Below are 15765 nucleotides of genomic sequence, written 5' to 3'. Positions count from 1 at the left end.
TTTTCATTTATATTGCATCCATCCTCTCACCCCAATAAGCCATATTCCTTATTTTCTCTCTGTGGATCTCCCACCCATGGGACTAGTGGGAAACATTTAGAAGGAAGAAATGAGATAGGTCACAGATAACCACATCCATAGGGATAGCAGCTGGGTTCTTGATATTGGTGGGTCATCTCAGGACCATCAAAGTGCCTCCCACTCCAAATGTGCAACAAAATCCCAAGAGAGGATCAAAGGTCAACTTACAGTGGATTTTGAAGTCCTTGTACTGTCTGTCTTCAATTGCTACCACGTACAAAGCTGCCCGGTCTGGAAACATAAGCCCTCCAGGTTTCTGTTGATGAATTGTGGGGAAATGGGTCTCGTAATCTATTCACCTGACAAAGACATCACATTTTGAACTGCACATAGATTCACCAGACAAGCACCCCCTTGCCAGCATTTCTCATTCAGCAGACTATCAATTTGGCCAGGGTTATGGCTAGGATGGCAATATTTCAATCTTTATTTTGGAACAAGGAGAATTTGGAGAACTTATGGAGTCAATAGACCAAGAGAAGTAAGGTGAAGGCACTTCAAGGAGGAACAGTAAGACGGTATGAACTTTTAGTCTGGAGAAGCCAAGATCAGAAGCATGCTCAGCTCTCTGGCAACCATGCAAGCCCTAACTAAGTACTTGTTGACCAGAATAGACTTTTGTCTTGACAAGAGAGAATGGGTGTCAATCAGTGCAAAGGAGGCCAAGGCTAGACCCATAGGACATTCTGATGGTTGGGCATGTTGGGCTCAAGAATGATCACTCTTTCCCCTGGAGCAGTTCTGCTCTAAAGTTGAGAGCCTGGAAGAGGTGACCTCCTAGCCCAAGGCCTCTCTGAAGTCCTCATAATCTTCCTAGGCTGTAGGCCCTGGGTGGAGCAGCAGACCAATGAGGGGGTCAGCATGCAGGACACTTACCAGCCACTTATCCCTGGCAAAGATCACCGTATTGAGCATGGACTCATAGAAGAGACAGTAGCCCATCCACTCGCTGATGATGATGTCGACCTTCTCCACGGGCAGCTCCACCTCTTCCACTTTACCCTTAAATATGGTGATGACTGGAAAACAAGAACCCCATGGCCACACTTTATGAGAACCCCAGCTGGGACCCATGAGCACCCTGCTTCAGGGCCAGATCATGAGTTTTTGTCCTGTTCTGATTCTACTTTTAAGATATGACATACCCTTCACCATCCTAGTTTCTACTAAAAGAATACTAAGAAATGACTTTCCTCTTTCCCCACTAAGAGTTATTGAGCAATTCTATGTTCCTAAGCACATTACGTGAACTGTAGAGCCTAATTCTCCCAACAACCCTATAAAGGAAGCACTGTGGTTATTATCATTCTCATTTACTACTAAAGAAGCTGAAGCTTTGAGATATCTAATATGGAAATAGAACCCATGTCTGATATGGTCCCACCACTCTGTTCACAGCCCCTACCCCATGTTAGGCTACCATAGTGATCCAAACCAAAGAAAGCAGATGCCCCTCTGTGCTCTTGCCAGGGCTCAGAATCTAGTGGGTGATCATCTAGTGTGAATGTGGGAGGCATCTTCGTGTTTTGGTAAGAACATGGACTCTGGGTTGAGTGTTTTATCTTCTCATTCTTAGCTGTGTGATTTAACACAATCTACTTGACCTAACTGGATTTCAGTTTCCCCAAGAACAACAAGGAAAAATAATATCTACTTGTAGGGTGGTTGTAGTGATTAAATGAAATAATACATGTGACATGCCAGAGTCGCAGCTGAAGCCTAACATAGGGTAGCATCATCTGACATAGTCTCCCTGCTTGACCAGCCGACGGAGAAGTGAAGAGGATAGAGGCAGGGACTAAGTCCTACTGCTAAGTGACCTCTGTCATGCTTCACTTCCAGGACCGTCAAGTCCCACGGTGGCAGGAGAAACTTCTAGGTTGGATTTTTGATCATTTGACATAGACACATGATTTTGGACACTCTTTTTGCATTCATTGCTGTAAAAATCGCAAAGCTATCTTACATGCCCCTGTTAAATCGACAGGGTGATGCACCGGTTGGCTGGTTCCTTCTGAACATTTCCCCTGAAAGGTTACCCATATACACATTCTAAAACTCTCCTTGTGCAGCATCCTCTGAAAAATCACACAGTGCCTGATCCTTGTTGGTAAAATTGAACAGTGGCGTATTCAGGAGTCAAAACAAAATAACGCATCTATCTCTGAATCTGGGGTTCGTGAAAATTAATTTGGATGGAGGCTTCTAGATGGCAGAGGACACACAGTTCACTGGTTTTATTTATTGTCTTCACAATGGGTAACGCAGTTGATGGAGTGCCCATTAGCAGCCTGCAATGATGGTTTGCTCTCCGATATCTGGTATTTAATCAAGGCTTAATCAGATACAGCGTCCTCTGTGAGGAGTCAGACACTGTGTACACATCCACTGGCCGTGATCCTTCCAGAGTTATCCCTCCCCAGGCTAGTGTGGCCCTCCTCCTCCCTCCTGGTCACTGCACACGTGCTCATACCCCTACAAAGTAAGGGCAGGAGGTGCTAGCTTTCTCCAAAAGGTTTGGGTAGAGTGGAGGGTGTATGAGTGTAGGTGCTGAAGCACTAGGTTGTTCTCTGGGGCCCTGAGACCCAAGGTCAAGAACTCAACCAACATCAGGGCCCAGGATGCATCCAGAGAATTCACAAGGGAACAAAATTAAGGAATTCTGAAAATGCAAATATAGTGCCTAATTTATTTCTTAATCTGAAAAAGAGCTGGCAAATATATGCCTGATCCACCTGCTAGTCATTCGCAGGCAAAACCTGGTTTGTGTTATTTTTGTAAACATTTTAAAAGTGCTTTAATGACCTCTGCTTTCTTTCCTCTCTGGACAATCCCCCAAGGCTCTTCCGTAACGTCCGCATGTGTCTGTGGGTTTATGGGTCGGTTCTTCCTCCTGCATTAGCTCATGATCTCCAGGTGGCCCAGGGAGAGGTCTCCTCCTGCCGCTGGAGCCCTGCGACCTTCACCCTGTGTGCCTCGCCCAGGGCTGCCCCCCATGATTCTGTTGGTAGGACCTCATCAGGAGCTGGCGAAACAGATGGACAAGAACTTACCAGCTAGTCTGACACACAGTGCCTTGGGCGCTGCCCTGCCCAGAGTGAATGAGTGCAGCCTGCCCCTGTTGGCTGTGCTAGCCCTCGAATCCAGGGGTTCTTAACCAGAGGTCCACTGTCCCCTAAGGTGTCCATGGAAAGGTTTCAGGGGGCCCATGAGTTTGAATTGAAGGTTAAAAAATAAACAACATCATTTTGGTGGGGATGCGTTGGTGTGGGTATGATTATTTATTAAATAATAATAGTAATGTGGATGGAGTATGATTTTTACTTTGCTGTAGCATGTTCTGAGTGTGGTGGATAACTGCCTGCAAAGAGCTTGGTAAGGATAGCAGAGATGGTTTTACGATGCCATAGGAAAACTTGAATTTCTAAATGTTCATCGAAAATGACCATTTGAACAGATGCTGAACCGTGTTAGGTTATCAGGTATTAAAATTATGGGAAAGTTGTAAGATGTAATTTTGAACAATCCTAAAATTTAACTTAAAGATGCGCCAATGCTGAGCGTCATAAAACTATTTGCCATGACATTCTAAAAAGGGGTCCATGGTTCTCACCTAACTGACAAAAGGGTCTGTGGAACAAAAAAGGCTAAGAACCCCTGCTCTAATCCATTACTACCAGAATCCTGATCAATATGGATTGTGACATACGGATTTAAATGATGGGTCACAGAACATCAAAACTTTCACTGTTTCCACTTGCAAAAAGGCAGAAGGAATCAGTTAACCCTATAAAACCTTCAACGATCTGGGTTTCTGTTCACTCAGTATCACCTTTCTGTATCTTTTCAGGCGCCAACATTTCTCAGAGTGGACAAGGCCCCACTCTTGGCTTGGTGAGTAGATGGGCCCTCTGTGAAAGAAGAAGGCACATCCTCTTAGTCCAGCTGTGGACTGGATTTCCAATCCCAGCCACCCCCTTGTCCAGTGCCTTTCTACAGTGCCCGACCTGCACAACCTTATTCTGGGGCCCTGGAGTCAGATGACCTACACTCTTGTTCTAGCCGACAACTAACCCTGATCACACAGCTTCTTTTCTTGAGGGCCTCAGCTTCCTCATTGGAAAAAAAATGGAGGTTGAATCTGAAAATCCCCAAGATCCTTTGCAGTGCCAAAATGCTTTGATTCTTTGAAGATTATCGAGCCGTTGCTACATATGAAGGATTCTATGAGGTTTACTGGTGAGGAAAGCTGGCATCAACAAAAAAAAGCATCTGCAATATCCACTTTGCCTCAATTTGCCCCATCGTGCCTGACTGTTTTTTTTAAGAGCCCACTTTGTTTCTATGGGCTCCAATATAATCACTCTGTCGAATCATTGGGGATATCACACTGCCTGTAGTCACCACTAGCAACCTCTCCCAGATTCAGTTGCCCGATCTGCAAAACCCTACTTTTCATGGCGCGGTTAAGGCCAATTCACTGGGGGCTATTGGCAAGCATATGGCATTGGGTTGATGCAGAGATGTGCGGGCCTATCCAGCTTCAGTCTTCCCTTCCCCTCCACGTGAGGCTTTTCAAGGGGGTCTCAGCCACTAATATTAAGATCCTGAGCGGCTATTGGCTACAGAACCCCAACCCCTGATCCGAGTCCCACGTCACTAAAGAGGCATTAACTCAAGGTTGCATTGAGGTCACTGCCTGGCATTGTGTTTTTATTCCATAAGGATGATGGAAAGATTGTTCAACCAGCTGTGACAGACCCTGGCTCATAAATTCTAGAATGATTAATCATAACTAAATGCACAACAGGGAGCAATAAACTCTAAAATAGAAGCTTTTCCCCCGTAGCTTTCAGTTTGCAAATTAGACATCTAGATTGCAGGGGGGAGTTGTTTTTAGAGGGATTTTTAAAAAATGGTTCAAGACTTTTTTTTCTTTCTTGGCTTGGGTGATTATTACAGAGATCTAGTCATTCTGATTAATGGTTATTTGCTTGGCTTTTTTTTTTTTTTAAACAAATCAGTCCAGCTTGTTCTCATTTGGGTCTCCAGCATGTCAATTAGAGTCAGCTGACTGTGTAGGGTCCGAGGTGAGCAATCTCCCCATTTTAGATTCTCGTTGGTTCTTACAACATCTCCTGAGCCCCAGAGGAGTGGGCATAAAGGTCGTGTGCCCAGGGAGGCCAGTATGAACCAAGGGGCCCTCCCTGATGCCACCCTCTCCACTCCCAGGGCACTTTACTCACACAGCTATTCAGAAGACCCCCACGCCAGATGCCGAGGGCCCTTTCAAGTGCCCTGCTTGCTTCCAGAACGTGAACTCCTGCTCTTAACTGTCTATTTTACCTTCCCATTTCCGGGACCTAGCAGAGAGCACCTGGCTCCTCACAAACATGCAAAGGCTGTTACCAAATGAGTGGATAGAAAAATAAGCAACTCCGTGAAAGGGGCACTGGGTTGAAAGGCAAAAGATCTCCCAGCTAGTCCTGGTTGGGATAGAAAAAATCATTGGCACTTGAGTCACCGTTTGCAGAGTGATTTTACATATATTATCTCAACAGTCCTTGAAGCAACTCCTGCAATTGATATTACTCTATTCGCCTAATGAGGGAACTAGGGTTTAAGAGAAATCAAATGGTGGAACCAAAACCCAAACCTTGCTGTGTGTGACCTTGTGCAAGTTACGCGACCTCCCTGAGATTCTTTCCCTTCACCAGGCAAATGGGGGTAGCAACATCTGCCTTATCTATCTCATGGGGCCATTGCAGATGCCAAGCAAGGTAATGAATGGAGAGTCATTACAGAAAGCAACCATTTTTTGGGATGATGGGAGAAAAGAAATTAGAGAAGGCAAAGGATTAAAGGACAAATCCATCCTTCTCCTTTAGGCTGGTCAGGTTGGTTGCTGGGACAAGGAGAGTGGCAGCATAAGCAGCTGGGAGGTGGGGGGACCCATCGACCTCCCCGCCTCAGTCCCCTGCCTCAGCTCCTTGCCCATGTCTTCTCCAAACCCTAGGTGCATGGGCAAACCTCTCCTACAAGGTCAGGCTCAGACCCATTCTTGAGCCAGTGGTGATGGGGAAATTAGCATCTTTACCCTCTACATCTGGTGGGACTTGAAATACCTCCTGCAGCAAACAGACCTGTAAATGGAGTGACAAAGATGAGTGCTATGTAGCCCCAGGAAGGTTAAGTACATCAATACAGTACCTTCCCCAAGCCCCTGATTGGCCTAGGAACATAGTGATTTGTCTCCAATGCAAAAATCATGCCCAAGCCTCCTCTGGCCCCCCTGAGGTTCAAGGACCCAAAATCCAGCCTAGCCTTGGCCAGAGCCCTTTCCTGGTTGGAGGCCCTGCTTGCCATCACTCCTTTCCCAAGGACCAGCTGGTTAATACCTGGTTAACCAAAACCATACCAGGACTCTTCCTGACCCCAGGTTGTCACCCACCCCTTAGAACCTCTGCAGGTCCCAGCCTGGGCAAATACCCAACACACTGGCACAGGCAGATGCTCATCTGGGAGTGATCAAGGGGGCCAGGGATTATTTAAAATCGGGGTGGTACTGCATAGAGTGATTGAAGTCAGTGGGAATATAGAAGGCAACAAAGATTTTTCCTAGGCCCAACTACTCCGAAAATCATTCCAGCTTTCACTTCCACTCACTAACTATAGCAGTAATGTACATGGGGACAGACAGAAATCTCTCCCTCCCCAGGACATTTGCACTGGCTGCTCCTTTTGTCTATAACACTCTTTCCCCTGCTTTTAGCATGGCCTGCCTCTTTTTATCTTTCAGGTCTCTGCTTCCATGTCCTCTCCTCAGTAGAGTATTCCCTGACCACCCAAGCTGTGCTGCAAAGTGCTTAGCAACCAGCTCTTCAGGAGGTAAAAGCAGCCCTGATCTGTGGTTATTTGCTGATGTCCATGGTGTAAACACTGCCACCACTGCCAATTTCAAGATGAGCACATGGAACTGAAAGAGGTGCACAGAATCAGCTCTTGCAAGGCCGGGCAAGCTGTCTGCAGCACACTGTTGAGTCCACCCTGTCTCAAGCAGGTGACCCAGTTTTCTCAATGACTCCGTCATAGGTCTTTCTAAGCGCTTCCACAGTTTTTAATTATATTGTGGTGGTGTTTGTTCACTTGCATTTTTGTCTGTCTTCACAAGACTAGAAGCTTCATGAGAGCAAAGATCCTGTCTGTCCCAGGACTCCCCAGCACATGGCACCAGGCCTAGTAGGTGGAACAACAAAGCTTGAACGAGTGAATAAATGAAACTCCATTCTAAAATTATTAATGGTGTGCTTCATGCACAGTTAGAAAAAGAAATAGCAATTGCCAGGAGCCCCTGGTACAGGTTCATTAAAAACAATTATATCTGATTAATCTCATCTGTTCTTTGGACAGGACTATTAGTTAAGTTAATAAATGAAATAATAATAATAACAATGGTTAACATTTATTGGGTACTTACTGCCTGCCAGATACTGTTGTGTTTTACTTAATTGTGTGCTGGTAGATGCTTAACAACTGGCTCTCCAGGGGGAAAAGACCTTTGCTGAGTTCAGGGGTGGAACTACTCCCACCATGGCAAATTTCAAGCTACCAAAGTGGCTCCCACCATTCCTCATATTGACTTAAAGTTTAACATTCAGCTCTCAGGAGCCTATAGGAACCTGTTCCAGTACACCCTGGTTTTATCTACAGTTACCAATTAACCCTCACAGTAACCCTATGAGGTATGCACAACTATTATTCCCATCTCACAGATGAGGAAACTGAGGCACAGGAAGAAAGGTATCCAAGATCACCAGCTATATACAGCCAGGAAGTCTAGTTCTGGACCTGGTGCTCTTAACTGCTATGCCGCAGTGCTCCGTGAGGGTCGTCCACAAGGAACTTGGCAGGGCCTCGCCTCCGTGGCCTCCTGACAGAGAAGGTGATGGGTTACTGTGTGGATTCATGACTGGCGACATGATTGTCCTCAAAGGAGATGACTTATGAGCTCAACATAGACCAACCTCCAGGAGCTCCCACACTCTGCAGGGCTCCTACCCATTGTGTGCACAGCCCAGGTCAGGGGACAGGGGAGTTCTAAGGAGTGCCGGTCAATAAAGAAGGACCGAATCTAACAACATGGAATTTAATAGGAACCAACAGTACGACTCAGTTTGGGATTCAAGATAAAGCTTGACAGTCACCTGTGAATAGACAATGGAGTGTAGTTGACTCCCAGCTCAACAACAGTGTGACCACGAGTCTTCCACAAACGCTAAGGGAAAGTGGAGCTGCATCGTGAAGAGGACGGCACCTGGACTCCACCAGGCAAACTGGTGGTCCTTATTTCTTAGCATGGCTCTTTGAAGGCAAGAGATGCTGAAGGCGTTGAACGAAAGCCCTCTGAGCAGAGCATGAAGCTGGGAACATGTTGTGTTGCCAGGGGATCTGGAGAAAGGACTACCATGTGAAGAAGGACTCTCCTCACTCCGTATGGCAATAAGGAGAGAACTAGAACATCGGTGAAGTTGCAGGGCAGCAGAGTTCAGCTGGGTGGATGGAAGTGCTTTCTACCCAGTGCAGCAACCTGAGTGACTGGTAGTGAGTTCCCCATCAAGAAAATCATCCCAGGATGGATGACTGCATAGCATGGAGGGATGTTGTCAGAGCAAAGAATTCGAGGACCATTTAGATAAGGCTTGGAACGCGTGGCCAAAAATCATAGAATTATAGAACGTTTAAGCCAAAAGGACCTACAGCAAATACTTGTTGAGTACCTACTATCTGCAAGGTCCTCACAGCAGGCACTTTATGTGCAGTGTCTCCAATCCTCCAATAATCCTGCAAACTGGGCATTGACACAACTCCCCTCAGAGGAGTGAGCAGAGGCTCAGCAGGGTGAAGTGATTTGGCCAAGTGTTCCCTGCTGTCACAGAGCAGGGGCCCTCAAGCCACTGTCACCTGTTGTCATGCTAGGCTGAGGTCTCTTCCCTCCATGACAGTTGTGCTTTAGAATGTGCACAGGTAGAAGAGAAAGGAACAATACATGCTGTTCCTTCAGTTTTCTGAGAAATTTCTCATTTATTATTTCCAGAACTATGAAAATTATCAATCACAGGGCTCCTATGACAACTTTCACAAGTGCTTCTACCCTTCTAAGCATCTCGGCAGGGAAGGGGAGGAAATAACAGCTGACAGTGCTTAAGTCAAAGGGGAGCGGCCACGGCACGTGTGTGGGCCACTCATGTGTAAGAAGCCACGTGAAGGCTGCCTGTCTACGCAGGTGGCTGCCAGGAGGTACGCGACTACTTGTGAATACATTTTTTCCAAGAAGCCGCATGGAGGTGGAGAGGGAAAGGGTGATTGATTGCTGCTGGGTAGCAGGTATTCTATGTCCCGTGTTGTTATTTATGTCTCTGTACCCACACTCCCGAGACCCACACAATTGGCTGCTGCAGCTTTCAGAAGCATTTCCATGGAAGCATTCACGCAGTCAAGCTGTCCTCTTTCTAATATACACGCCGAGGCAGAGCAAGCTGGCGTGGGCTGCGGGGTCCCGGGTAGCCTCACTCATTCCACCCACCTGTTGGACCCGCAGGGAGGAATAAATGCAGAAAGCTTGGCCTGAGGAAGGCCCCTGGGCACGGAGTCCCCTCCTCCTCTGTACAGTATGTGGGAGGGGCAAGAACAGGCACAAGGTATGGGGTACAGCTATACCCTCAGGGACAAGGGGTTGCCTCCGGAGCACAGAAGTGAGTCCGAACCATCATATCCACAGCGTGGAATGATTCTGTCCTAAAAGCACCAGGTGGGGCTGAGCAAGTTAGACATCCATGCTGAGGGACCAGAAAGGAGGTGCTGAGTTAGTCTTGCATGGGGTGTGGAAACTTGAATGGGGCGAGGAGAGCATCTGTGCTGGGGCACCCCACCCAGTATGTCCAAGCATGCACAGGCTCAGGAAAGGCTCCCTTGGAGGTCAGGCTTGTGCAGGACGGGTGAGGAGGACCTCTGCATGGGAGGGCAGCCCACTCAGCAAGCCAGAGCCCAAGCAAGGTGAGGAGGCTGCCCATGCGGAAAGCCAGAAGCTTCTGCATGGGGCAGGAGGTGGCAACAGTGGGAGATGGATTCGAGATGGATTATGCACTGGGTATTGGTCCAATAAGTAAATATATTAAGAAAAATGGGAGCCAGGTTTTTCACTGTCAGACAAGAGAGAGTGAACCCTGTGGTGGTGCGTTAGAAGTAGAGGTACCTCGATATTGATGACTGTAGTTATGAACCTTTTCTTTTGAAATTGAAACTTAGCCTAGTAATTGTACGTTGCCTCAGAGTTACCTGCTGAGAGCCTCTTTGTTGCTCAAATGTGGCCTCTCTCTAAGCCAAACTCAGCATATAAGTGCATTACCCACCTCCCACCCAGCGTGGGACATGACTCATGGGGATGAGCCTCCCTGGCACTGAGGATTATTACTAAGTGCCAACTAGCAATGTGCCCAGAAAAAGACCTTGACCAAAAGGGAGAAAGGGTATATACAAATGAGTTTTTATGGTAAAGAGACTTCAAAGTGAGTCGAGAGATCATTCCAGAGGTTATGCTTATGCACATCTTGGCACAGTAAATATTGCCTCAAATAGCAGGGTTCCTGAGGGTTCTAGAGACATCCAGACACTATAGGCAGGGCAGAAAGCTCAGGAGTTTGGCACCCTGTCAGTGGATCCTACTTTGGAATTTATGCTTCCCAGTGTGACAGATTGGACTCAGTTGTGGTTTCCCTACACATGGCTCTTCTGCTCCTTCTATTTGAACCTATTGTTAGTACTAGACTTGATAGGTGTATGTCCAAAAGACTTAAATCTTTGGGCTGTCCATGTGCCAGTTGGGCCCTAAGTCTCAACAGAGTTGCAATACTTACTCTCCAATTCACTAGACTCATCCAGGACAACTAGCAAGGAGATGATGATGGACAAACACCCATCCCAAGGAACAGAGAAAGTCTGCAATCACAAGCAAGATAGTCCCATCCATCTGCCCCATGCGATCTAAGCCCCCTCTCAACTAGAGACAGAGTGGGCATCTCCATCCCAGAATCCTCAGGATTGGGAATGAATGATGAAGTAGAATAGACTTACTGTTATTCTACTATAGACTTCTTGCTATTCTAGCAATGGAAGAACTTTTACAATTAATGTGGAGGCAGTGGCCACCAGAGATTCTGAGGGGAGGGAGAGGGAAAAACAGGTGTAATATGGGGGCATTTTTAGAACTTGGAATTGTCATGAATGACGTTGCAACAATGGATGCAGGCCATTATATATTTTGTCATAACTTACAAAATCGCGTAGGACAGAGTGTAAACCATAATGTAAGCTATAATCCATGCTCAGTGGCAATGCTCCAAAATGTGTTCATCAATTGTAACAAATGTACCACACTAATGAAGGGTGTTGTTAATGTGGGAAAGTGTGGGAAGGGGAGGGAGTGGGGCATATGGAAATCCCTTATATTTTTTATGTGACAGTTATGTAATCTAAAGTATATTTTATAAGTTTTTAAAGTACAGAAAAAATTAAGAAATGACATATTAAAGAATCCTCTCCATTCCCTGGATATTTGAAATTAATTTCAAGCAAGTGTTACGGAAGTAGAGTTTGAAATTTAACTATGTTAAAGAGGGAAAAAGGCAGACATTAAGCCAGTGACAAAAAAGAAGAAAATGCTTCCAAAGAATAATTGTTTTCAGAAAAATCTAACCTAAACTCAGGGGATTTAGGTACTACAGATCATGTTGGATTCTTATCATTATTAGAAAAATACTCTATCAAAGTTGTTGGGCTAAACATAGAAATTTTTTGTTTCTTAGCACTCAGTAATTATAAAAAGAAAAATTAAACAACTCTTTGGTTCTGGGGAAAAAAGTAGAGGTACCCGTATGACCACATGAGCTGAGAAAACAAATGTTTTGCCAGTGTTATACACATGCACACACACATGTGCACACACACACATTCCCCAGCTCTCTCCACTGAAACTGCCTGGGAGCAGTGACCCCCTAAAAGCAATGAGCACACCTCACCCCGGAACTTAGCTTTGGAATGCCGTTCTCCATGGACAGGAACTAGAGCTCCTTGGAGACATGACTGATTCCAGGGCTGGGGCAGGAAAACCACAAGATGAGATGGGAGCAGCTGGTTGTGCCAGAAAGTAAGACAGCTCCCAGCAATTGAAGGGGGCATATCCAAAGATCACAGAAGCCAGCTCAAAGGGGCTCCCAGGGACCAAATGAGGGCAACCTGAGCATCAGCTACAGCAGTGATAACAGATATAAGCCTTTCTGTCGAATAAAAGAGGAAACCATGAGTCTGGAGTGACTAACTAACCAAACAAGTAATTGGAAATTGATGAGGAGTCAAATATTTACATGGCTGCAAAGGACATCTCCAGAAAATCTTGTTCATTACAAAAGGGAAAAGAGCCTCTTTTCAGTGCACAAGCCTGGGAGACGCCTCTCCCCCTTACTCAAGTGCTCAAAGTCAATGCTGTGAGGAATAGGAAAAATCTTAGCCACACACCCCCTAGCAGGGTGCATCAACAAGAGGAGGGTATTGTGTCTGTGAAATTCCTGCTGAAGGCGCCTGACCTGGGTCCAATCACGAGGAAGCATTGCACGATCTCAAACTGAGGGTCATTCTACAAAAAAGTGTCCTGTACTGTTCAAAGGTGTCATGGCCATGCAAGTTGAGGAAAGCCTACCTATTGCAGCTTGAAGGACACTCGAGAGACTATTGATGACTAAATGCAGCGTGCGATTCTGAAAAAATGGGCAAAACAGGAAGAAGAAGGGAGCACTAGATAATGATCAGGTAATAGAGTTAATCTCCTGGTTTTGTGGCTAGGGAGGAAAACGTCCTTGTTTGAAAGCCAGAGGAGGAGGATGAGCCAGGGAAGTTGTAGTTCCAGGACCCCAAACATTTGGGTTGAGTTGGAAATTAGAGGGATAGATGCAAAGCAAAGGGGGTGGGGAAACCCTCGGAGGTCAGGGGTTCTTGTGCAAGTGAAGCCTGCACAGAGGCAGGGGGATGATCAAAATGCTCTTGGGAGGCCCCTTGGGGCCCCTTGAGGTCCAGGGATGGGACTCAGAGCCTGGGGAGGAAATCTGATTCTGTATCTCTTTGCACCCTCTCTCCTCCCCTGAGAGGTTTCTATTTTCAGGTTTGGTAAGCTCTCCGTGCTTCACATCGGCATAAACGCTGTCCAGGAACCACTACAGGAACGCAAGCCAAGACCAACAGGCCTGGCCCAGTTCAGTCACCCAAGCCTCAGCCTCAGTTTCCTCATCTGTTAAATGGGGAAGGCGATCTACCCCACCATGTCACGGCGTTGGGAGATCAAATGAAAGCACATGGCCTCCAGGCTGCATTGCCTTGCAGAGAAAGAGCCGGCTGCTTTCCTTTCTCCACCTTGAGCAGACAGGTGGAGAGGCCCCCTCTGTTGCTTCTGCACCTGGCAAGCACCATCTGAGGAAGGTACATAAGGCTCTCCCTGGTGAACTAGTATCCACAGGGCTGCTTTGGGCATCAAGCCAAAGGCTGGGCTTCTGAACCACAGTTTCCTGACTCAAGCTGGACAGAGGCCCCCCGGTCCTGCCGGGGCTCCCGGCCACCACAGAGGCTGCCCGCCCATCACCCTATCCACATCACCGTCCCTATCCACATCAGCCCCGCCAGCCTCCTCTCCTTACTCAGCTGAAGGTCCATGGCCCATCACTGTAACCCAGTTCTTGGTCCTCCCTCACTCTCTTGGGGTCTCCCAGCAAGACCCCAACCCAGGCCTCCCTCCACTCCACTCCCACCCGAGTGGCTGAGCGTGGCAAGAGCAAAATCACACCGCGGTGTGAACTGGACTCACTTCAGATCCATGTCCACACACCTCTAACAGGACCTCAATGCGTCCCAGCCCTCCCCTCTTGCCAGCAGGTCTGCTTTTTCTCTCTCCCAAAGGCCAGTCCATTCCTTCTCATCTCCCTTCCAAGCTCGGGCATCCCTTCCCCTCCCCCTCTTCTCTGCCGGTGACCACCTTGTTCTTCACTGAGAAAATAGAAGCAGCAGCAAACCAGGAGCTTCTCACACCAGCCCATCTCCATCTGGCCCACACCCCCTTCCCCTTGGTTACTGTGGTTGAACTATCCCTACCCCAGGACAAAGGCCAACCCCTCCAGCTGTACCCTGACCACATCTCCTCTTACCTTTTCAAGGTCCTTGCTCGTGAATTTATTCTTTCTCCTATGTCTGGAATTTCTCTCTCTCTACTGGACCACTTAATCATATACACATGTTTTCATATATCTTATTCTTTTAAAAAGATCTCCCCCTGGGCCCTACATTCCCCTGGGAAAACTGTTCCATTTCTCTGTTCTCATCACAGGAAGAATTATTTATGGTACTCACTTCACAGCTTCTCCTTAACCTACTCTACCTGGACTTCAGTCCCTACCCCAGAATGAGTCTGCTCTGGTTAGATCACCAATAACTTCCACAGGCTGAAGTCAATGGTAAATTCTCTGCTCTTATTTATTGATCTCTTAGCATTTCCCTACAGCTGACCACTTCCTCCATTCCTTGGCTTTACAGTATTCCACACCACAGAATGTCCATCAGCCTCTCTGAATGGACCTTCTCTGCCTCTTTGCTGGCCCCTTCTCTGTTTGACCTCCAAAAGTTGAAATCCCCCCTTGCCCTATCTTGGTCCAATTCTATTCTCTAGCTACACATTACCACTAGCAAACCAGTAAGCTTTAAATATCAGTACACCAGTGACTCCCGATGGTATATCCCCTTCTTCTTGGAACTCTAGACTTGTATATCCAACTCTTATTCACCATCTCTACCTGGATGGCCAATGGGCATCTCGGACCTCACATGTGCAAGAGAGAACTCTTGATTCCTCACTGCCACCTGCCACCCCAGTGGGTATTCTACCTCCAGCTACCTGCCACCCACCCAGTTGCTCAAGCCCAAAGAATTTAACCCTTACTCCTCTTTTCTTCTTGCTCCCACATCCAAAACATCAGGTGTTCCTCTTACCTCTATTTCCAACCTCCAGTGAGGTCATCACTATCCATGCCACAGCACCTCTTACCTGGAGCACTGCAATAACGTCCTGCTTACACTCTTGTGATCCATTCCAACCCATTAGCCATAATGCAGCCAGAGGAATCATTTTAATATAGAAATCTGAATGTGTTCCACCCTTGCTTAAAATCATCAAAGGGACTCCATCGTTCTTAGAAGAAAATCCAAACTTGTTTCCCTAGTTTGCAAAATCCTACCTGATTGGGCCCCTGCCTTCCTCTCCGATTCCATCTTGTTCCCACTTTCCCTTTTGCCTCCCACTGGCAAAAGTGCTCCTCGAGCCTGCCAACCTTGAGTGCTCAGGGTGCTTCGCACTGGTCATCCCCTCGGTCTGGGATTCTCTTCCCCTGGCCTCTGTCTGCCTGGCTTCTTCAAATATGAGCTTAAATGCAACCTCCTCAGAGAAAGCTCAGCCTAAAGTGGCTTCCAAGTCTCAATCTATCAGATCCCTCCCTGAGTGATCTGCAGCGCACTCACCACCATCTGATGAGTGCTCACTTCTTTATTTAGAATCTGTATCTCCCACCGGAACATAGCTTCCATGAGGTCAGGGTC

At 47.0% G+C, this 15765-nt stretch overlaps 1 protein-coding gene across 1 annotated transcript in view; it reads right to left on the bottom strand.

The window, feature by feature from the left end:
* PRMT8 (protein arginine methyltransferase 8) overlaps positions 1-15765 on the bottom strand; it is a 105079-nt gene that overhangs the window by 29381 nt on the left and 59933 nt on the right. Inside the window, exons 5-6 of the mRNA XM_058282597.2 lie at positions 958-1100; positions 250-337 (exon numbers count right to left, since the gene is read on the bottom strand). Of these exons, the coding sequence (XP_058138580.1) occupies positions 250-337; positions 958-1100 (231 nt within the window). The remainder of the gene's footprint in view (positions 1-249; positions 338-957; positions 1101-15765) is intronic.

Source organism: Dasypus novemcinctus, chromosome 20 (assembly GCF_030445035.2).
Source record: "Dasypus novemcinctus isolate mDasNov1 chromosome 20, mDasNov1.1.hap2, whole genome shotgun sequence".
Taxonomy (NCBI): domain Eukaryota; kingdom Metazoa; phylum Chordata; class Mammalia; order Cingulata; family Dasypodidae; genus Dasypus; species Dasypus novemcinctus.
Note: the sequence above shows the minus strand (reverse complement) of the source record. Positions and strands in the feature narration are given on the sequence as shown.